At 53.7% G+C, this 22,434-nt stretch overlaps 1 protein-coding gene and 1 non-coding gene across 3 annotated transcripts in view; one reads left to right on the forward strand and one right to left on the reverse strand.

Moving 5' to 3' along the window:
* Positions 1 to 730: 730 nt before the first annotated feature.
* On the reverse strand, positions 731 to 821 carry LOC132335566 (small nucleolar RNA SNORD60). The gene has a single exon (XR_009488697.1). It is a non-coding gene; the product is annotated as a small nucleolar RNA SNORD60 (small nucleolar RNA).
* A 417-nt stretch (positions 822 to 1,238) lies between these two features.
* The window catches only part of TRAF7 (TNF receptor associated factor 7), a 28,161-nt gene continuing 6,965 nt past the window's right edge, over positions 1,239 to 22,434 (forward strand). The window contains exons 1-9 of one of the 2 annotated variants that reach the window (XM_059861423.1): positions 1,239 to 1,365; positions 10,539 to 10,657; positions 10,857 to 10,914; positions 11,932 to 12,023; positions 16,062 to 16,178; positions 17,406 to 17,498; positions 19,106 to 19,139; positions 20,406 to 20,589; positions 21,216 to 21,350. In XM_059861423.1, the coding sequence (XP_059717406.1) occupies positions 10,577 to 10,657; positions 10,857 to 10,914; positions 11,932 to 12,023; positions 16,062 to 16,178; positions 17,406 to 17,498; positions 19,106 to 19,139; positions 20,406 to 20,589; positions 21,216 to 21,350 (794 nt within the window). In that variant the 5' untranslated portion in view covers positions 1,239 to 1,365; positions 10,539 to 10,576. Of the gene's footprint in view, positions 1,366 to 4,187; positions 4,345 to 10,538; positions 10,658 to 10,856; positions 10,915 to 11,931; positions 12,024 to 16,061; positions 16,179 to 17,405; positions 17,499 to 19,105; positions 19,140 to 20,405; positions 20,590 to 21,215; positions 21,351 to 22,434 lie in introns of those variants that run through there. The other variant, XM_059861422.1, reaches the window with a different exon arrangement.

Below are 22,434 nucleotides of genomic sequence, written 5' to 3' on the forward strand. Positions count from 1 at the left end.
ATTAAGGGAGTGAGGCTGACAAAAATGCATCAAATTTCAATGCACTCCAGTTCCACTGCGTACCCACAAAACTTTTTCAGTCTGGGGAGGTACACGTCTCCCCTGGAAACTGCAATAAACAGAAGCAAAACCCAGACTTTTCAAAACTTTATTCACCTGTAAGCTACAAAATTTGCTTTATATAGAAACTGAAGTAGAAATGTAACAGTAAGGCGTTTACAATTAAGATGGTCTTGAGAGTGGGAAAACATTAAAGGAGTAGCTTGTTATCTTCCATGGAGCTTGACAGAAAAAATATTTTAATCTCCAGCTACACACTGCAGCACTGGAGTAAAGAATGCAAATCCCTTCAGTTACTCGCACTCCTAAATCCACCACCTTACCAGGACATTCACCTTGAACTAACCCACGAGGGAGAGAAAAAGGCGGTGAATTCTTTCCTCCAGCCCATTCTGCAGCTGCTTCTTTGGGCTTTAAGAGCCGCCTCGTTGCGGAGCAGGAGCATTTCCCCAGGGGGCTCAGCCTCACTTACCGCAAACACCGGAGCAGGGAACACCGCCTTTGACCGGCCCACAACGCCGGGGACCGCCGCGGATCGGGCACGGGGGCTCGGCACGCCGCCACCGCCGAGCTGCACGCCGCGGCCGCTTCCCGCCGAGCCCTGAGGGGAGAAGGCAGCTCGTGAGGGAGAGGAGCGCGCCTGCCCGCCCGGCCGGGCCGCGGGGACCGCGGGCCTCAGCCATGGCTGCTCAGCAGGGGCTGCGGCCGCCCGCCGCCCTCAGACGAGGTGTCAGAAAAGTAAATGTGGATCATCAGCGGCCCGCCATCGGTAATAGCCCCGTTCCCGGCCCCGTTCCCGGCCCCGTTCCCGCCCTGCCGACCCGTCCCGTCCCGTCCCGCACCTCTGGCTGGAAAGGGCACGCGGGCTCCTCACTACATATTTTATGGCCACTGCGACGCCGCTATTGGTCAGACGGCGGTAGGCGAAGCCAATCGCAAGAGGTTGGCGTGACCGCCGCCCCGCCTCTCCCAGCTCTGATTGGCCTCCGTTTTCCTCCCTGCCAATGGCGACGCGCAGCGCAGCGTGGCCCGAGGCGGCAGTTGCCGCCTTCTGATTGGTCACTGCTTGAGGCTGGGCAGAACCAATAGCAACAGTGGTTGTAGCATGGAGTGGCTGTCTGCGGGGGGTGCTGGGAGTTGCAGTCCAAGCGGCTCGGCGGCGCGGGCAGGAAGCAGCGCACGGGACTACAAGTCCCGAGGAGCGTTGGGCGCCGCTCTTCCGGGCCGGGCGGCGGGGGGCAGCAGGCCCGGGCGCGATGTGCCGGGACCGGGTACCGGCGCTGCGGCCGCCGCCGCCGCTGGGAGGTACGGGCGGGCCGGGGGGAGCCGGGCGGGCCGCGCCGGGCGGCTCCGTCAGGGGAGGGGACGCCGGGCCGCGGGCCAGGGAGGCGCCGGCCGAGGTTCCCGGGGCCGCCCCGTGCCCACCGGCCGTCGTGTGTGGGGTGCCAGAGGCTCTGGTGGGGCGCTCCGAGCAGCTCGAGCATCATCTGCGCTGCCCCGTCCCCGGTGAATGCCGCCAGGTCTCGCTCATCGTCCCGCTGCCCTCCCGGCGGGTTCGCTGGCTCTCGTCGCAGTCTCCGCTTATCTTTGCCTTTTTTGCTCAGTTTTGGCGTTTTCTGCTCCATTCCCTGGCCGAGCAGCACGTGTTGCTGCTGGCTCTGTCCTGCCCTCGCAGGAGCCTCATTTCCCCGGGCTTTGAGCTCCCAATACCCAAAATGCGGGCTGCCTGCGGGTCGGTCTCTAGCTGCCGCAGAACATGTGCAGGTCCGGACCAGGACTGTGAACTGTGGATTGTGAATTGTGGATTGTGCCCTTCCCATTCCACACGAGCTCTCGGGCTCCGTCCCTGCCGCTGTCCCGCTGCCAGAGGCTGCCAGGCTGTGGGATCGCTGAGCTGCTGTGCTGGGGAGGGCAGTGGGGAGCATTCCCCTTGGTTCCTCTTCCCTTCGGGCTCTGCTGGGCTCTGGCACAGCCACAGGGCTGCTGAGCGCTCCGGGAGCGGGTTTGGCTGTCCATAACCGCCAGGTCCAGGCTGGGGTCTCTGCCAGGGCATAGCTGTGTTGAGAACTGTGACCCAGCAGTTGTTTCTTCCACTCTAGCACCGTTGCTGTGCCTTTGTTTCAGTCCCAGCAGTATGATTTTGCCTCCCTGGGTGTTTTCCCCCGCAGGGATGTGTTTCCAGGTTGCACTGAGCAGTCGGGTTCCTCTTAAACAGCTGCAGCATTTTGGCCTCAAGTGTTTGGCTGCTTCCAGCCACAGTGAGGGTGGTGGGGCTTGCAGGAGAGGGTTTGGGGGTGAAGGATGGTTCCAGAACGCCCTCGATGAGTGAAAGCAGTGTGAGATCACAGAATCCCAGAATTGTTTAGGTTGGAAAAGACCTCCAAGACCACTGAGTCCACCCTGTGCCTGATCCCAGCCCAGAGCTCTGAGTGCCACATCCAGGTGTTCCTTGGACACCTCCAGGGATGGGGACTCCAAACCTCCCTGGGCAGCCCCTTCCAATTCCTGACAACCCCTTCAGTGAAGAAATCCCGCCTGATGTCCAGCCTGCACCTCCCCTGGCAAGGGAAATTCCTAAAATCATGCAGGAAGCTGCAGGAGCAGGTCCTGTCTGCAAAGTGCTGGATCCCCTCCAGGCCCTGGGGTCCCTGTCTGGAGCAGGGGAGGGACAGGCTGAAGCCAGCCAGGCTGATGCCACCCAGAAGCTCCATTGCTGGGCTTGGTGTGTGTGCAGGTGACACTGCCTGAGGGAGGGGACCTTGTGGAAATGGGAAACCTGAGCCACAGTGGTGTTTCCAGGCAGGGGATGCTAGTACCTTCCCTGCTAACACTCAGACAGGGGATTTCATATGGATTGGGCTCAAGGAAGGAAAAAACCACAATCCATGGTTTTGGGGTGGATTGGTTCCCTGACCTGGGGGATCCCAGGGTGAGCCCTCCTGTGCAGCACAGTCTCTGGTGGCCTAGAGCCATGTGTGCACACCACATGGAGGTTTGTGTCCCTGCCTGAAGTCAGCCCTTCCCTTCCCAGGGCTCCACAGTGCCAAGGTGCTGCTGGAGCCTCAGGGAGCCCTGCAGGCTCTGGGTGGTGCCAGAGCCCCGTGTGCTGGTGCCAGCTGTGCCCTGCCCCTGGGACTGCTCCTGGGCACTTTACAGCCTCAGTGGGGGTCACCCCGAGGGCTGAGCATTCCCCTGTTCCCGGGGACCTCCCAGGCCCTGCTGGCCCTGGGTGTGGGATTTCCTGAGCAAGACTGTACCTTTCTCACAGGTTAGCCCATCCCAGGTGTGCCAGGAGGGGTGCACTGGAGAGAAAATCCTTCCTGGGTTCCATACTTGGATAACGTGGCTGTGTTCATTCTGTTGGAGCTCTTCCCTCCTGGTTTTTATTCCCTTTGCCTCGGGCATGGTGAGGCACACACCAGCACGTCCCCGTGCCTGTGGGTTGGATCAGGGGGTGTAGGGATAGCTGGGACCAGAAGGGAGGCAGCTGGTTGCTCACAGGGGTACCTGTCACCCCTCTTTGAGCTCAGCAAGTCCCCCAGGAGCCTTTGGCAGCAGCACCCAAATTACCCATTCAGGCTGCTCCTGCCCTGCCTTGAGCACAGCCTCGGAGCTTCAGAGCCACCTCTGAACGAGGTGTCCTGGGGCTGGAGCGGGGCAGTGCCTGCTCCTGGGACAGCCCCAGCTCTGGGGGGCTGGCCTGGCACGGGAAGTCCCCACCAGCCCCAGTGTCTGTGTTTCAGCAGAGTCCTGCTCCCCAGCTCTGCCTTTTTGTGGCTCTTCCTGGGTAACTGGGTTTCCCTGGAGTGTCTCTCCAGGCAGAGCGCGTGTTGCTGTTTGTTAGGCAGAATTCTGAATAGTTTGGGAGCTATAAAAGAGGGTGAGAAACTCAAACTCCCCTTAAAGCAAGCGAGGGACTCTTCTGTCTCCTATCAGGGGAATAAATCTGTGTGTGCTGAGAGAGGGTTGTTTTTCCTGCACTAAACTGAACCCGGAGCAGCCGGGGCAAAGCTGGGAGGCAGCGTGGAGATTGGCTGAGCTGTGGGATTTTCCAGCTGGATTTACATATCGCCCACTGCTCCGCATGCCTTTGTGTTTGCATCACTGGGGAGCGATCCACACGCGTAGCGGAAGAGCACTTGGGCCGAGGAGAAGCCTGTCCCCAGCTCAGGAACTGGGCATGGTGGTGGCATCTCTTTGGCCGAGGAGAAGCCTGTCCCCAGCTCAGGAGCTGGGCACGGTGGTGGCATCTTGCCGGGCTCCGCCGCTCCGGGATGGCCAGGGGTGAGTCTGCTCCAAGGAGAAGTGTTGGCTCCAAGGAGAAGTGTTTGCTCCGGGTGCCGGGTGTCAGGCAGCATTCCCGGGAAGCTGCTCCCCTGCAGCAGTGAGGGAGGAATTGTTTCCATCCCTCCAGGAGGTACCTGGAGCCCTGCAGCAGTTTGGCTGGGGTACCTGTGGCCCATCCAGCAGCTGCAGCTGTGTTGGGCTGGTTTTATGATCCTTCAGAGTGACCTTTGCAAAGGCGTGGAGTGCTTGATTGCAGCAACCCAGCAAGTGTGTCCTGAGGTTGGTCTGGTGTTCCAGAAGTGGGAAATCCTGGATATTCCTTGGGCAGAGTTGTGAGCACAGAAGCCAAGTTGGAGGAGAGGCTGTGTCCCCTGGAATTCTGAGTCACCCTGGGGCAGAGTTTAATCCGTGGTGTTTGGGGTTGTGGGACACTGAGTGGTGCTTCTGTCTCAAAGCTGTCAGTAGATTTGCCATGGTGGAAGTGTCCACATCCCCTGGTTTATTTTAGAATCAAGGATTTGGTGCTGTTTCTCCCAGGATCACTGATTTGAGCCATGAGTGTTGGTGTCTACAGGTGCCTCCTGCTTGTTCTCAGTGGCAAAGCCCAAAGGAGCTGTAAAAAAGAAGAGCAGGTGACTGGAATTTGCTGGATTTTTTTTTTTTTTCCTGAAGGAGATGATGCATTTCAGCTGGATCTTTGAAGTGTTCTAGTTGCATCCAGAGGGCAGGGAAGAGTGTGTGTCACGAGGTGTCAAAGCTTTGGAGGATGTTGGGGGGAGCAGGGGGTGGAGGTGCTACTTTGTGCTTTTTGAGTCATGGCTATGGGCTCAGGTTTGCTGTGACTTTAATCTGGAAGAATCCCATAGTGTGCTGGGGTGGTTACAGCTTTCCAGAGGATGCAGTGCAGCCAACCATAAGGAAAAGCAGCTGGAAAAAGCCTCAGCCATGGCACAGGAATTGGGGAATAAAGGAGAGAGGAGCTTTGATTGCTTTGGATTCCAGGAGAGCAGAATCCAGGTGATTCTGGATTCGTTGCTCTGGCTTCCTTAGAAGAACAGAGGCCACACCTCTCCATCCCCCAGTCTTTGCTGCTGCCCTGCCATGTCTTCAGGGGTTTGCAGTTGAGCTGCAAGCCCCTCTCTCTGTCAGATTTGCAGCAGGGACACCTAGAGCAGAGCTGAGCCAGCCCACAGGACCCCGTGGGCTCTTGGCAGCCACTTGTTCTCTGTCAGACAGGTCTGAGGAGCACCAGCTGTGGTGTGAGTGGTGAGGGTGACTGTTGTCAGCTTCTCAAGTGTGATATCTTCCATCAGGATCTTGCACAGAGTTGGCCATTCCCTCCCAAGGACCTGCAGCAGCACTGAAATTTTTGCCTTGCAGGGGGAGGATGTTGTTGGTTTCAGGGCTTGGCTGGAGTTTTATTCTTTTTCCTTCACCAAATCCACAATTTAGCAATGTGATGTTCCCGGGAGGGGTCTGTTCTTTGAGGGAGGATGTGGAAGAGCACAAGCTGTGAGAGGCACAGCACACAGCTGTGCAGTGGCAGGGCCAACTTTTAAAGCACCTTTTGATTAAGGTCCTTGTGTGGCAGAGCTGTGGATGTGCCTGTTCCTGCCCAGCAGTGCCTGAGGAGCTGCTGAGCCCACACAGGACAATTTCGGTTGCAGGGTCAGAGCAGGGCTGCATAACAGAAATGGCGTTGTAGGTGGATCCTCCCAGGTTACCTGAAATGGAAATAAAACTTCAAATGTACCTTTTGTGTCATGGAACAGCAGTGAATATTGGCCTCTGTTCTAACTTCTAATTTAATTTTATTTTTCTGGGAAAATTGAGGTGCTTCATTTCACCAGAGCAATCACTTTTGATCCAGCTGTGGGAACATTTGAAAGCTTCAGGTTTTAATGTGAAGTATTGCAAATATTCTCCTATCCCAAGGCTTCATTATCCTTTAGGAAAAGCACCATATGAAATGCTTTTCCTTTCTGAACTCTGTTTGTTCAAAGGCATGGCAGTGTTCAAACAGCTGTTGAATGTTCTCTCTCAGTCCTGCAGTCAGTGCAAGCGCTGGTAAAAGTAGCAGCAATTAAAAATATCCCTTTTATTTTTATTGGTGACAGCTCAGTACAATTATGGTCTCACTGTAAGACACTCAGAAAAGCTGGTGTGACTTATAAGAAAAACTTACAAACAGTAAAAAGACCATTCCACAGATTCATCAGGTGGAGGTGCCACGTCCTGTCAGTAAGGCTGAGCTTCTGTTCATGTTTTATGTCCTTCCTGCACTGACTGACATCTAAAGAGTGTAAGAAATGTCCTGCTGGTCAGGTGTTTTAGATTTTAGCTCTTCTGCAACCTCTTTGTCTCCTTAGTTTTGTGGGGTTTTTCATAAGCCCTTCACCACCAGCTGGTACTGACTGCTGGGCAGAGCTGTCACCTGCAGCCCTGGTGATTTCACTGCTGGCTTTTATTGCCCATCTTCACCTGGGGGCTGGGCCAGGCTGGCTCAGCTGTGCTGCTGGGGGCCCTGGCCAGGTGTTTCCTGGGCTGAGGAGTGACCAGTGGGCTCCACTGCCTGCCTCTGCTCTGGTGTCCCCAGAGAGGTGTCCATGGATGGAGAGGTGTCCATGGATGGAGAGATGTCCCCTGAGAGGTGCCTGTCTCAGGATCTGCTGTAGCTCTGCATTCTCACACCTTGTGCTGTACAGGTCAGACCAGATGCTGACAGCCCTTGTCAGGGTTGAGGTGCTGATGGGTCCACAGTAGTTAATTACCCCAGAGTAGTTAATTACCCCAGAGTAGTTAATTACCCCACAATCACCCTATGCCCTTGGCTCCTGCGTGTGCTTTTGTGGGAGTATTTCCCTGGGGATGTGCCAGCAGTCTCAGGGATGTGTAACCCTTCTGTTGTGAGTGCAGTGTTGTAAGAGGAACAGGAACTCTTACGCCATAAATACCCGAGCAGTGAGATCAGGAGGTTCAGTCAGAGCAGGATAACCCGTGCCTGCCTTTCCCACTGCCAGGCACTCTGCTCTGGGACAGTTGCCAGCCCAGCAGTTTCCTTGGGGGTGAATAACCTCCGAGAGAGCTTCAGTGAGCAGGGGGGGAATTAGCCAGGCCACTGGTGCTGATTCTCCTCCCAGCTCTGAGGTGCAGTCATGGGGTGATCTGTGGCTGATCCTGTTGGATCTCCCCTCAGCAGTGGGGAGAGGGAGCACTGCTTCCCTCTGCAGCTGCTGCTGCTTGGGTTTTTTCTTGCCTGAATTACTAAAGTAGGATTTTAAGGCTTTTCTTCTCACTGAGTCTCAAAAGCCTCGAGTTGATCCCTGTGATGTGCAAATGCTGAAATCTATCCCTGCCCCCCCCTCACATCTGGTTATGATCAACTGTGGCATTTACTGAATATTGGGTCCCCACAGCTTCCTTTTCCCAGGGGAGATTTCCCCCCCTCTTTGTTTACTGTAAAAACCCCTGATGTTGCATGTTAAAAAAATTAAGTCCAGGCAAGGAGAATGTGGATCACAGGCTGGGTTCCCAGCAGCAGCAGCCACCCAAGAGGGACACTCGGACCTGGGAGCACAGGACAGTGAAGCTGGCAGGGTTCAGATGCCAAGCAAAGGCACAGAGAACTGGCAGAGATCTTTGCAAGTGCTGTAGGAAGTCGGTATTAATGTTGACACCATCAGCTCTTTTCTGCCTCCTTTTAAGTTCTTTGATATCAGTTGGAAATGGTTCTCAGATGGAAAGGAAGGTGTGAGGAGCTTGTCAGACAATGCTCTGGAGAGGCATCTGCTCTGCTGAAATGCTGCTGTCTGTGGTGGGTGCAGGGTCTGGGCTGCAGTCAGATCTTGCTGGGGTTGTGCAGCCTGGCTGATATTCTGCTGGACATTTTTTCCATTGCTCACGTTCCTCTGGTCTCTGCTTGGAGCAGACACCAGCAGGCTCCCTGCTGCTGCTGCTGCTGCTGCTGCTGCTGCTGCTGCTGCTGCTGCTGCTGCTGCTGCTGCTGCTGCTGCAGCCTGCTGCTGCTGCTGCTGCTGCTGCAGGTACCTCGCTCAGCCAAGCTGCAGGCACAGGCCAAGCAGTGGCTCCAGTGGCTGCAGTCGCTGTTTGTGGCACATCTGATCCAACCTTTGATGATATCACAGAACTCCTCACACTGCCAGTTTATCTCCATTTCTGTTTTCCTTGTCTCTGAGTGTTTCCCATTGCTTGAGTCTCCATCTGTTCATCTGAAGGTGATACATACCCTGAAAATGAGAGGGAATGAGGCTGTGCCTGAGTCTCCAGACAGCCCTGATCCTCCATCAGGGTGACTTTCCTCTCTTTCCATCTGGGAATGAGTGTTTGCCCTAAACCCCACTAGGAATATCTGATATGCCAGGTTCCCTTAGCCTTCACTGACATGGCTGAGGAAGTGGGAGCAAATCTCTGCTCCTGCCTTTGAGCAGGGCAGGATAGAGGGGGTGTGGGTAGGTGTTGCATGGATTCGTATCCCTGGAAATTTGAATATTTCTCTATTTCCAGCCAATTATGGGAGGAGCAGAGTGCTGAATCCCTTTTCCAGAGGAGAGTGGTGAGCCCAGGTGTACTGCTAGATGTAGGGAACCTACAGTTTGGGGATATGCATGTTACTAGACATGAGATAATGCAGCCTTGAGACAGGAAATCCCAGGAAATGCAGCAGTTCATGCCATTGCTCGTGGAAGTACTTGCTTTGCTTAATTTATGAGCACTGCATCATCTGGAGACCTCTCATCTTCAGCCTTTGTAGTTGGAGAGGGGAATCTTCAGGCTTGTGCAGAAGGGGGGAATTTTTGCAGGGAGGAAGCCGAGGGCTCCAGTGGCTGATCCAAGGCTGCCAGAGGGAGAGAGGCTGAGTCACTGGGGCTCAGCTCTCCGGGGGCCAGTGGCCCAAACCCTTTGCCTGTCCTCTTCTACCTCCCACCCTCTGGGCTCCCTCTGCTCTCTGTGCCCTCAGGAGCACAGACAGGAGTAAAAGGATCCAGTGGCCAAAGCCAAACCTGAGCCCAGCTTGAAACTCTGCAGGTCTCCCTGATGCTGCAGCACAACTCTGCTCATTCCTGCTGCTTTTGAGACAGCTCCAGACTCTGTGCTCAGCATCTCCTCAGGGATCTGGCATTTGCAAGCAGCCAGGACACTGCTGTCACGTGTGTGGAAAACATTATCCAGACCCCTGGTTTTCAGATGGCTTTGGGTTTGGTTTCAGTGTTTCCATTTGTTTGGTTTTTCTTTGGAATTTTGGATTTTTTATAATTTTTGACCATAGTTGTGTCTGAGAGTTTAGACCTGAGCAGCAATCCCCTGCTCAGGATTCTGCTGTTCCTGGCTGCCTGCCAGCTGTTGGATCCAGAGCTGCAGGAGCACTGGCAGTGCTGTGTCAGGCCGAGGACAGCCCCAGAGTCACCCTTGCAGTGTTCAAAATGTGTGTGCAGGATGTGCCCAGCCCTGTGTGCCAGGGCTCTCAGGGAGGTGGGAATCCCTGCACAAATCCCAGCTCACAGCTCTGCTGGGATCCTGTCTCTGTGAGCCTCAGTTTCCCTTCCTGTAAAGTGGAGAAATCCCAGTGGTGTTTTTATAAAGAGCTTGGAGATTTAGGACTTGTCACTCCCAGGTAAGAGAAAACCAATTGCTAGAAACACCTGGGACACTTCACCTCTCCAGTGCCAGGCTGAGTTTGTCCTCTCTGAGGGAAACTCCTGCCTGAGCCAGGAGCACCCCTGAGTGATGGCAGAGGAGCTGCAGCTCCTTCCAGAGGCTGCCCTGGCTCTGAAGGAGACTGAGAGCATCTTGTCAGATTTGCTGGGACAGCAGCCTAATTGTGCCCTGAAGCAGTATCAGGTTTCAGCAGAGGTTCAAGAAAGCAAATTCCATGTGTTTCTGCAGATTACTGTTGTGGAATTCTTGACTTTGCAGACTTGAGCCTAATGAACCGGTGGAGGGAGAGAAATGAGGCTCTCATTAAAAGATAATAATGTATTTTAAAAATGCTGAACACTCACCCAGCAACGATTTGAAGGAATCTGACTTTGTCCTTGCCTCTTGCTTCTGAAAATCCAGGTTTTTATGAGTTTAGGTAAACACTGGGCTTTGTGCTGCAAGAGAGTGTTCTCTGAGCTCAGGGAAATACCCACAAGGAGCCTAACTCCCTTTGTGTCCTCCTTCTCCCACAGAGCACGCTTCCCATGACTAACAGATGCTGGCCTAGATTATGAGCTCAAACAAGAGCGCTCGCTACAATCGTTTCTCCAGTGGCACAACGACCATCACTACTGCTGAGAACACTAACGGGGTAAGGCCACTGCCCTGGCACAGCAGCACAGGGCTGCTTCCTGTGCTCTCGTCCTTGCTTTGCAAACAGGCCATTTTCCTGCCACTTAAAATCTCACTGTTCACAGAGAAAAGCTGGGAATGGGTGTGCAGTGTTTCACCAGCTCAGGCAAAGCCTGAAAGCTCTAAATGCCCTGACATTCATTTTTTCAATATTTCAGACAAGAATGGAAACAACTTTTGGACCAGCCTTCTCTGCTGTGACCACCATCACAAAGGGTGGGTATTTCATGTACTGTGTGTGGTTGTTGTCCTTTTACAGATCATAAAGCTGTTGGGAGAATCTCTCTGGTCATTAACCAGGTGCTGAGGGGCTGGGTTTGGTGTTTTGCAGCCCAAGTGTCCTGACAGGATGGAAATGAGCAGGCACAGGAATTGTCTCCCCTCAAGCAGACTGAGCAGTACCACTGGGAAGCCTTTGCTGAAAACAGAGTAGTACAAGAGGGCTTGATGCTGAGCTCAGCACCAAATCTTATTGATCTCTGTGACAATCATCACCAATGCTGAAAATTTCCATCTTCCCTCTGTGCCTGACTGTGAGTCACTCTGGAGCTTTGGAAAAACCCCATGGCCACTTCTAGCTCAGACAGGAGGGGATGCAAGTGTCCCTGCTCATTTACAATTCCTGTGCCTTGTTCCTCAAAGCTCAGCAGGTGAGGGGAGCCTGGCCCTGGCACGTGGGGGGAATGTAGGAAGAGGCCTGGTTTCATTTTGGGATACAAATATCCTTCCTTTAATAGAAACAAAAAGACTTGACACTGGTTTTGATAAGGATATGAACATCTGCCCGAGAAAAATGTTTGGATTACCTTTGTCAAGGACTCTGGATGGTTTTGGACTCCCAAATATTTACACTCAGACTTTTATACATATCAGAGTCAGTTACATGATCTCTATACAAATATTTCATATTTAATTTAGCATGGCTCCCCTGTGCCTCGGGGATATCCAGACCTCCCTGGATCCAGGCAATTTTTACTGGTGACTGAGATATGTGGGAGTATAAAGTTTCCTTTTAATAGTGTTTTTAAGGATATTACCTGTGCTATTTTCTGGGCAAGCTCTCAGAGATCAGGGTTGTTCTGCCTGTGCTGATACATCCAGTCATGAAGCAGCATTGCAGAATCCCTAATCTTTTCCTTTTCTAAGGAGCACAGCTACAGAGGCTGTCCCATAGCTTGGTGAAGTTCCTGAGGAGCCTAAATGCTTGTTTTTCTTTTTTAATTCCCTGTAAAGCTGACGGGACCAACACTTTCAAGCAGCACCGTCGGACCCCGTCCTCCTCCAGCACCCTCACCTACTCCCCACGGGACGAGGATGATGGCATGGTAGGTGCTGTCAGGGCCCTCCTGACTGCCTTAGCTGACCAGAAGTGAAGTGAGAGGTGTCTGGAGCTCCTCTGGACTCCTCTGCCTCCCTCATCATTCTCTGTGTGACGTGTGCCCCAGAGGCAGGGCATTGCTGGTGCCCTGGGGAAGCAGCTCCTTCTCACCTGGGGCTTTAGGCTGGAGCTGCTGCTGCCGCTTTTCACACTGCTTGAGATTGTTATGTGGGTCCAAAGGTGGGAACTACAAATCCCAGAGCCTCCTTGTGAGGGAGTGGCTGGCTCCTGGGAGAGCAGGGAGCTCGGGAGGAAGCAGCCCCTGCCAGGATGTCTGGGCTGTGCCTGGGGCCAGGCACTCTCTGTGTTGGATGGATCCCAGCTGGCTCTGCAGTTATGGCCATAGAATCCATTCCTATTCCCACCTCCAGATGGGGCCTCTGACCACAGGGAGAAGGTTTGAAACCTGCAGATTGGAATGTTGGACACTAAGGGCTGTGCTGGGCTTCCCACACACCATTCCCTTGTCTCCCAGTATCTTGGTGTAAAGCAGTTCCCAGTTTTGTGTCCAGTTTTCTCACTCACTTCTGAGTAAGTTCTTTTTGGGGAATTTAGTGATTCAACAGTTTTCAGGGTTAGCTGCTTGAGAGAAATTAAATTAGCTAAATCAATTAAATCAAGAACACCAACAGCAAAACAAACCTTGATGAAAGGATGATCTGAGGGTGGACCTTCTCTGGTCCCTGGTGCTCCTGCCACATCTCACAACCACAAGCTCTGTTCAGATCTAAACATGTTAGTAACAAACTTCAAATTAAGTATTTGTAGACTTAGGTTACAAGACCCAATTTCCAAGCCAGGCATAAATGGATCACTGCTGCTGGAGCTGGAGACTGGGGTCAGCAACAGTGTGGAGCTGCAGCACTTCTTAAAATAAATTTGACACCAGATTGCAAAGAATTTTATTGTCAGCATCCTATAAAGTTCCTTCTGTTGCTTGGAGATCTTGCTGTGTTTTATGTGAGCCCGTGGGGGTTTTGTTTGTTGTTGGTCTTTTTTCTAGCAAGTCCTTTGAAAATGTGCCTGGTGTCCTTGGCAAGTGCAGCTCTCCAGCCCACCACTGACCCCACGAGCTGGACCAGGGTTCAGGCCACCCCTGGCTGTCAGCACAGACCCTCTGGGCTGAGTGCTGGGCTCACAGTGCCCTTTTCACAAGCTGGGCAGTTCTCACAGGGCAGAGGGGAGGATTTTTCCAGAGGAGAGGATGTTGTGAATATTTCATTTAGCCAGGTCTGATAAAGAAACTCCCTGACTCATTTGAAAACCCCGCTGGCACAAACTGGGGTGTGCAGCCAAGAATGGGGGAGATCTCTGCTGGGAGCCAGCTTCAATCCTCTTGGACAGTCTCAGCCCACTTTCCCTGGAGTGTTAAATATTCTTTAGCAAAAATAGTGAGAGGATTAATGAGTGGTTCAGGAAGCAGTGTGAGGTGCTGACAAACCAGAACCACCTCGGTCCTGCTCTGCCTGCTGCTCCAGGCAGACTCACTAACCCTCTTAGGAAGCTTCATTTGCTTTGTCAAGAAATAATCTGGGATTTCCCTTCCTCACCACTGAGTTCTCCCTCCTCCAGAAGCTGCCAAGGGCTTCTCAGCCATCAGAGAGACAGCTGGAGAGGAGTCAGAGCCCTCCTGTGACCTCCACCACCCCTTTTTCTTTCCCTGTAAAGCTGCTGTTAATGAAACAGAAGCAGAGCAGTGTGCTCTGTGTGCAGGGCAGGGATTGCTGAGTGGCTGCTGTCATCCTGCCTGGACACAGTGCCACAGGTTCCCACCTCGCTGTGCCTGCATGGAGCTGGAACCAGGGCTGTGCTGCAGCTTCCACCTGGAGGCTGCTCCTGTTGCTGAGGTGGTGGGAACTGCAGCTGGAGATTGCAGCTGAATACTGGACCATTGGATACCATGGATGGAGGCTGCCTGCCTGTCCAAAGTCTGTTGTTTACAGGGAGCTTCACCTCTGAGCCAGAGGTGAAAACTCTCCATCCTCCATCAGAGGTTTGAGTGCTCCATCCTTAGGCTGTTTGAAGGTGTGCCTGATGTTTAGTGCAGAAATGAGGTCTCTGGAGTTTTATCCTTGTTTGCTTGGCAAAACCAAGGCTGCAGATACCCAGAGGGTCTGGAACTGCCAGCACACCCTCTGCCATTCTGTGTTTTCCCTCCAGCCTGGGAGGAGTGAAGGATCCTTCTCAGCCCATCCCCTTCTCTGCTGAGCAGTTAACACCAGCATTATCCAAACCAGGACACAGGGGGCTGAGCCCAGAGTCCTACACAAACCTTCTGTGTCTCACACCCCTGCCTCCTGGAATGCTGCAGTCCCCTTCTCTGCAGGTGATCCTCTCTGGATGCTGCTGGTGACAAACCTGCCTCCCTGAAGAGCCTGTCTTTGCTGCCCTCACCCCTGTCACCTCCAGAGTGGGAACTGTGCACAGTCATTCTGGTTATTTTAATAATTTCTGCCACTAGTGGAGGAAAATAATAAAATGAATGGATACACATAAAATGGATTTACCTCATTATAACCATTCCTCCTTAAGGTTTATGTATTTAGTCAATAAATATGCTGTCTTTAAGGGAAAGACATTTATGCTTTGGCTTCTCAGCAGATGCAGCATTTCTGAGTTCCTTGGAGCCCAGGATCATAAAAATGAGGCAGCAGAGCAGTGTGAGGAAACAGCAGGATCCTGGTCTGCTGCTCTCCTGCAGCCCAGCCAGGCTGCACTGGGACTGCAGCGTGCTTTGTCTCTGGGGAGGGCAGCAGCCTCTGAACTTCATCTTGCAGCTTTCATTGCTGAATTTCCTGCTGGCCCCTCTACCCTCCTGCATTGCCTTTGTCTGGTCCTGGCTCTGATGTCACCCATTTCTCCAGGGCAGGCACACAGAATGCAGCTCCCGAGGCTCACATGGAACACAAGGAAAAGCGTTTTTCCCACAGGGTGCAGGATGGGAGCTCAGCAGAGTCTGGTCCGTGCAGCTTTCCCTGTTCCCTGGGCAGTGCCAGGCCTGGCCTGGGTCAGGGCCAGGGAGAGTCCCTTTCCAGTGGGCAGCCAGGGATCTTCAGAGCCAACACTCCTCAGGGCTAGGGACTGACAGAGGCTACAGCCAAGCCTTGGAGAGCGTGGCACGTGCAGATGCTCATCCATCATGCCTCATCTGAAGTGTCTGAAGCTTCTGGCTTCATTCTTCCATTTCTTTGTCCAAGCATGCATTCTGCTCCTTGAAGACCTTTATTCCTCCTCTCTGCACCTTTTCCACTCCACCAACAGCATCTCTCCCAGAGTAACCCCTCAGTGGCTGCACTCCCAGCTGCACTGGATCCTCAGATCCAGTCTCCCCACGGTCTGCAGCCTCCAGTGGCACTTTGACTCCGAGTGGCACCTTGGCTACGTGCTGGTGGTTGACATTCCACCCTGGGAGACGTGCTGCTGGTTAATATTCCAGCAGCAGCACTCCCTCAAAGCCAATCCCAGGGCTGCCATGGCAGAGGATCTCTCTGGATTGGTGCACGGTGTGTGCTCTGCTCTCCCCTCCCGAGCAGGAAGCGGCAGAGCCGGGCTCACAGAGAATTCAATAGAAGGAAGTCTCTGCACTTACGCAAAGAAATTTGGCAGAAGTTAGATAGTGAGTGCAACAACAAGTGCTGCTGCAGAGATTAGAGACATTGCAGGAGCTGGAGCGGTCTCTGGGGGAGATTTACAGAGCTTTCCATGAAGGATTAATTCTTCCAGGCCCTTGCTTTGCGGGTGTGCACGGTAAGTGTGCAGGGAATGCACCTTGGAGAAGGTGATGTGCTTGGGATGTCGATGTCAGCCTGGCTGAGGGAGCTAAACCCGAGTGATTCCTGTCCCTGGGCACAGTGCAGGGAAGGGCACACAGCAGCAGGGCCACTCAGTGCAGCTGAAGTGTAGTGGAGGGGGAGAACTGCACCTGAAGGCTCTGGCTGGAGTTGGGGAATGATTTGCACTGACCAGAGCTGCTCTGTGTCCGCAGCCTCCCATCAGCACCCCGCGCCGCTCCGACTCCGCCATCTCCGTCCGCTCCCTGCACTCCGAGTCCAACATGTCCTTGCGCTCCACGTTCTCACTCCATGAGGAAGAGGAGGAGCCAGTAGGTATTTGGGATTGTCTGAAGGAGCAGGATTAGGAAGCTCAGTGTCAAAAGAGTAACTTAGTGGACTGTTGTGAGTACGCAGAGCTCTCAGGGGCAGATTTTGTGCGGAGCCTGGCTCAGACTCTTGCTTTTAACTTTGTTTCCACCACTGACTTTGCTTCCTCTGTGCCATTTCCCTGCCTGGAAAGCGAGGACAATGGTGAGGCTTTTCTGCTTCCCAGAAAAACTGTAAGTCTGTGCAAAGTCCTGCTTGATTCCCTGGCTCTGCAGCAGAGCAGGGTGGGTTGCAAGGCTCAGGCTGGTGGTCTGGCCCCAGGCAGCAAAAAAAATGCAATTCCCCATGGATTTGGAGCCCCATCCCCATTCAGGGCTGTGTGGCACCCCACAGACTTGATTGTAAGCCCCAGGAGGGTGCAAGGAATTGTCTGCATGCTGGGGGAGGATACTTTTAAACTGAGCTTAGCTTGTGACCCAGTAACCAACCCCAAACTGGATGAATAAAAGGTCAGGCGGCGTTCTGCCACTGATCAAAGATAAGAGTTTATTTCATATTTGGGAACCCAGGGGGCTGTGTTTGCATTTCTGAGAGCAGCATAGGATGAAAAGACAGAGGGAACTGCAGAGATTGATTGGAAATGCTCTGAAATGTGAGCATGGAGAGCCGTGGTGCTTGGAGCACTGTGCTGGCTGTCCTAGCTGGTAAACAAAACTGGAGAGATGGGCCCATTGCAGCAGAAACAATGCTCTTTCTGCTTCCTGAGGAGTGAAGGAGCCCTTCCTTCAGAATGCTTCAAAAACACAAGAGTGCAGACTGCTTTAAAATTCACTTAAGCTCAGGCTTTGTACAATTTTGACAACTCTATGCTCAGGCCAACCAAGGAGAAAGTCCCAGCCAGTGCAGCTCATGCAGTTCTGGTGACTGAATCACTGGCCAAGGAGTTGGTCTGTGCAGTTTGCTGTCAGGTGCTGATCCTGCTAGATGCTGGTGGCCCCCAGTTTGTGATGAGCTGAGTGAGGGTCTCCAGCCATTCCCAAGTTCATTCTTCCCCTACTGGAACTCAGGAGATCCAGACAGAATTTTACGTTGAGACCATGAAAAACCCTCAGTGTGCCCCAGGCTCCCCGAGGCTCAGCCCTGAGGGACTGTGTTATTCCTTCTGCAGAGCTGCAGGCTCTTGGTTTGGACTAATCCCCGCTGTGTGTGTCCCTGTGTGTGCCCTGCAGGAGCCCCTGGTGTTTGCAGAGCAGCCGTCCGTGAAGCTGTGCTGCCAGCTGTGCTGCAGTGTCTTTAAGGATCCTGTCATCACAACCTGTGGGGTAAGGCATGGCTCTCCCAAACCTCCTGGGTGAGCCACACTCAAGCCTGGACTGTCCCCTCTGTCTCTCCCTAGGGACTGTCAAGCAAAACTAGGGCTAGCTTAAGGTGGGATGGCTTTTCCCAGGAGAGCTGTACTGTCAGCCACCCCATCCCAGCCATGTTCAGTCTCCTTGCTGTGGCTTCCATGAGGTCAAAAACTCCTCCTGAAGGGCTCTGCAGGAGCTCCTGGGCACCCCAGGAAAGGCTGTGCTTCAGTTGTGAGGGAAGTGTTGCTTATAAAACAAGAATGGCTTGAAGCTTCATTTAGTTAATGCTTGCAAAGGGATTTGAGATCCTCAAATGAAAGGCACAGGGTGTTATGAATATTCTTCTGGATTCCATTTTTCTGGGATTTAATAGAAGCTGTATATTATTCCTGTGCTCCTTGTGAAGAAAGATGGCTTTGAGATGGCTCTAATGCTTCTGACGTGATCTGATCACCAGGATGGGGCTGTAGCAACAGCAGCAGAGCTCAGGATTGTTTATGGCAGTCAGGGTGCTATTCCCCAAAAGTGCTGGAAGCTGCTGTAGTTTGGTTGCACCATTCCAGTAAGCAGCTGTGCACAGAGACACTGAGATTTACTGGTTAATGTGGAAAAAAGCCCACTGCAGGAAGCAGCCTGGCTTCATCTGCAGTCCTGCTCTGGCAGCTCTGGAGGGAGCTCGGTGCAGCTGTGCTGGGCAGGAAAAGGCCATGGGAGCAGGGCAGCAGATAACAGCTCCAGAGGGGGACTGACAGCCCTGCCAAGAGCTGGCTCCCTGGCCAGGGAACATGGCTGAGGAGGCTCCAGGGAATGCACAGGGCAGGATCAGGACCAGTGAAATGCTGCAGCCTTTATGTTCATTAGTGTGTTAGACTGTGTTTGCTGCTTTGTCAAGTTAAACTGTCAGGACGGAGAGGGGAGCTATTTAAAGTGCTCAAATTTACAGAGAATTTAATGGGCTTACAAACCAGCTGTTCCATCTGCCTGGCAGCAGGACAGGGCTGCTTCTGCTGCCTTGAGAGGGCTCCAGAGGGATGGATGTGGTGGGCTGACTGGGCAAGGACAGGGAGAGGCCAGGCTTCCCCCAGGGGCTGCTCAGGGGAGTGAGAGGGATGACATGGGCTACAGTGGAGGGTGAAGTAGAGAAACCCTATGCAGATGTGGAGGGTAGGAAAGACTTGGATGCATTCAAGAGCAGGCTGTGGAAGGTGTCCTTGCCCATGACAGGGATTTGGAACTTGATGATCTCTAAGATCCCTTGCAACCCAAACCATTCCAGGATTCTGTGATCCCATGAATATCAGAGTGTGGCAGAACATGCCCCTGGCTTTGTCTTGCTCCACGATCATGGCCTGATCCTGAACGGGGAGAAGGTCAAAGCTCCAAACTGTGTGTTCAGGACCTGTGCTTCCCCCTGAGCAAGCAGCTGGGGTTTGTCCTGTGAGCTAAAACAGGCAGAACAGCTGCTGAGGCTCCTGAGCCCCAGGCTTTGGTGTCTCCCACCTTTCCCATGGGTAGCCACAGGGAATCATTTGCCCGCTCTCGTTTTACGCTGACGCTGCTGTTCCTCTCTGTCTCCACAGCACACGTTTTGCAGGAGATGTGCCTTAACATCTGGTGAGTACAGGGCTGTTCTTGTGTGATGCAGCCAGAACACTGTTATTTCCTGGTTGATTTGCTTTCACCTAAAGAGAAACCTGCAGAAAAATGTCCAAAGGGCTTAAAACAAGCTGTCAGTCAGGCGTGGCACTGCAGCATTGAGGGGCTGGGGGCCAATGCTGCACTCTGGAGCATGGGCACTGCAGAGAGGGCTGGGCACAGGATGTTCTCAGATCCTAGAAAATGCAGTGGATAATCCCAGGATAATACATGTCTCGCCCAGAGTTGACCCACTGATTTCAAACTGAAAGCTTTCTGTGGCTGCCTGGATAAAGAACCAGGGGCCACGTTTGGCATCAACCCCTTCTCCCCCATCCCCTCAGTGCCAGGGCTCTGGCCCCTGACTGAGCCCCACTGAGCTGCTTTAGCTCACCCAGCTCTTCCAGACCCTGGGAGAGCCCAAGCCCCTGGTTGCTGGCCTGGGCTAACCAGCTCCCGCTTGGGTTGGACTCTGGCTGCAACAACAAGACTTTTTTTGGCACGAGCCTGTGCCCCTCTTGGCAAGCTGTCGTTCAGCACAGAGCAAGCCATTGGCATTACCAGAACAGCAAGCCCTGAGGAGGCTCCCTGGGGGCCCTGCAAAGCAACAGCTCTTTCTGCCTTAAGATTTTTGTGTTCCACATGCAAGAGGTCCCTCTGCTTTGCGTGTTAATCCCCTCTGTTCTCTGCTATATCAACCCCAACCCACAGATCTGTGGCAAAAGGCTTTGCAATTGCAATCCTCATGCCTGGGGTGTTCCATGAACAGCTGGGTGTGGCAGAGTTCAGTTGATGAGGTGGTGATCTCGATGATCTTGGAGGTATTTTCCAACCTGTAGGATTCTGGGTTTTCAGTGGTTGCTGGCAGCAGGAGCTGAGTCCAGGTTTGGGTGAGGAGCAGGTTATGGCTGGGGCATCTGGTGATTTGTGCTCACTGCCTGTGAACACTCACCCTTCAGCCAGCACAAGGCAGTCTGAATCACCATGGGCTTCTTTCACTGGCAGCTCCCTCAATCATTATGGATTAACATAAACTGTAACTTTTCCACACCCCAAGACAAACCAAAGATGATGGTGTGCAGACCTTGGGTGAATATTCCTGGCTCTTTCCATGGCCACTCAGCTGGGAGTTGGCTGACCCGACCAGGGAAGGCACCAAACCACAATTTCCATGCAGGGGCTCTGGGAGATGCCAGTGCCCTGTCCCAGCCCTCCCTGAGCGTGCCATCCTTCCCTCCCTGGCAGAGAAGTGCCCCGTGGACAACGCCAAGCTGACGGTGGTGGTCAACAACATCGCGGTGGCCGAGCAGATCGGGGAGCTGTTCATCCACTGCAAGTACGGCTGCCGGCCCGCCGCCAGCAGCAAGCCCACCGCCTTCGAGGTGGACCCCCGTGGCTGCCCCTTCACCATCAAGCTCAGTGCCAGGAAGTGAGTGCTCCTTCCAGGAATCCTCTCCAGGGAAAGGGCCCGGCCTGCCCGAGCTGCCCTGCGGCTCCAGGGCTGTGCGGTCCCTGCCAGCGCTGCTCGGTTTGGCTGTGCCAGGGGGACAAGCAGGGTGGCTTCAGGGGACAGCTCAGGGCTGGTGTCAGGGGGAGGATGCTGTTTTCTGCTCCCTGAGTGCCAGCCCTGGGACAGGGGGTGCATTGAGAGTGGCCACCTCACATCTGGGATGAAACTCCATGGCCGAGGTCAAGTAGAGAACTTGGGATTCTTTTTGTAAGAGGAATTATCTTCGTTATATCCTATGAATATGAAATATCTCTCCCTCCCCATCCCTGTTTTCCCTGTCCATTGCCTGTTGTTGATGGCTGCCTGAAGGCTCAGCCCATCAGCTGCAGAAGTAGATGTGCCCTGTGAAAATGTGGCCTATTATTACTCTCAATTTTCTGGCCAGATGAGAATTTAAAGCTGGAATTGCAGTCTCAGAGCAGGAGGCTTTGGATCATCTCACAGCCTCACAGGGCTGGTTTGCTCCTCTCCTGAGGATCTGTGTTGTTCCCAATAATTTTTGCTCGTTGCTGATTTTCCCTGCCTTTGCTTCTCTCCGTGGCCAGGGATCATGAGAGCAGCTGTGATTACAGGCCCGTGCGCTGCCCCAACAACCCCAGCTGCCCTCCCCTCCTCAAGATGAACCTGGAGGCTCACCTGAAGGAGTGTGAGCACATCAAGTGTCCCCACTCCAAATACGGGTAAGGAGCTGATGCCTTGGGGTGGGGAACTGCACTGAGCTCGTGACTGAGGTGCTTTTTGGCTCCTGCAGCCTTGGGGTGGCCCCGAGGCTCTGAGCAGCTCTCCCCAGTGCTGTGCACTGGCCTGAGGCTGAGCTGGGGGTTACAGGGGTTGCAGGAGGCAGCCCTGGAGCCTCTGGGTGGGAACAGGCAGGTCATGGTGAGGAGGAGGGTGAGTGCACAGGCAGAAGAGCTGGAGGAGAGTCAGAGCAGGAAGAGAGGGGGATGAGGACAAGAGTAATTTGAGCACCATGGCTGTGTCTTGCCAACCTGGCCTTGTCCCAGGCAAGGGAAGTGCTGATCCACCTCAGAGGGTTCCCTATCACCCAAGCCCCAGGGCAGCCCTTGCTTGGGTTTACTGTTGCAGGAAGAGGGTTCACAGAAAGGTCTTCCATCACTGGCACAGGGCAGTGGTGGAGTGCCCATCTCCAAGGGATTTAAATGCCATGTAGGTGTGGCACTTGGGGACATGGGTTAGTGGTGGCCTTGGGGGAATGAGTGGACTTGATGGTCTTAGAGGCCTTTTCCAACCTCAACAATTCTATGATTCCATGATCCTAAGCCATGTCTTGGCAGAGGCAGAGCAAGGCAAGTCCTGGCAGAGCAGCCCTGACTCTGTGCCATGCTGCAGGCCCAAGTCAGCATCTGCTGAGGTCAGCTGCAGGTTTTTCCACTGGTTTTAATGGCTCCTGGTGAGCCCAACAAACTGACACCACCCTTTGTCTCCTGCCCAAGATCTGCTTTTCCTTGAACTTCCCAGGCAGACAGTGCAGTTTGGGGCCAGTGCCCTGGCTGGAAGAATGGGAGCTGCTTGACCTCTCTTGTCCTGCAGTTGCCCCTCCCAGCAGCATCATGGAATCATTAAAATTGGGAAGGACCTCCACAATGATCAAGTCCACCCTTTGGAGGATCACGAACCACAGAATCCCTGCTGCTGGCAGGAGGAGCAGGACAGCTGGGCACCCACACAGGCTGCCCTGAGGAGACAGCTGAGCAAGGAGTCTCCAGGAGAGCCCTGTTCCAGCCACCATCTGCCTTCCCCTCA

Source organism: Haemorhous mexicanus, chromosome 17 (genome assembly GCF_027477595.1).
Source record: "Haemorhous mexicanus isolate bHaeMex1 chromosome 17, bHaeMex1.pri, whole genome shotgun sequence".
Taxonomy (NCBI): Eukaryota; Metazoa; Chordata; class Aves; order Passeriformes; family Fringillidae; genus Haemorhous; species Haemorhous mexicanus.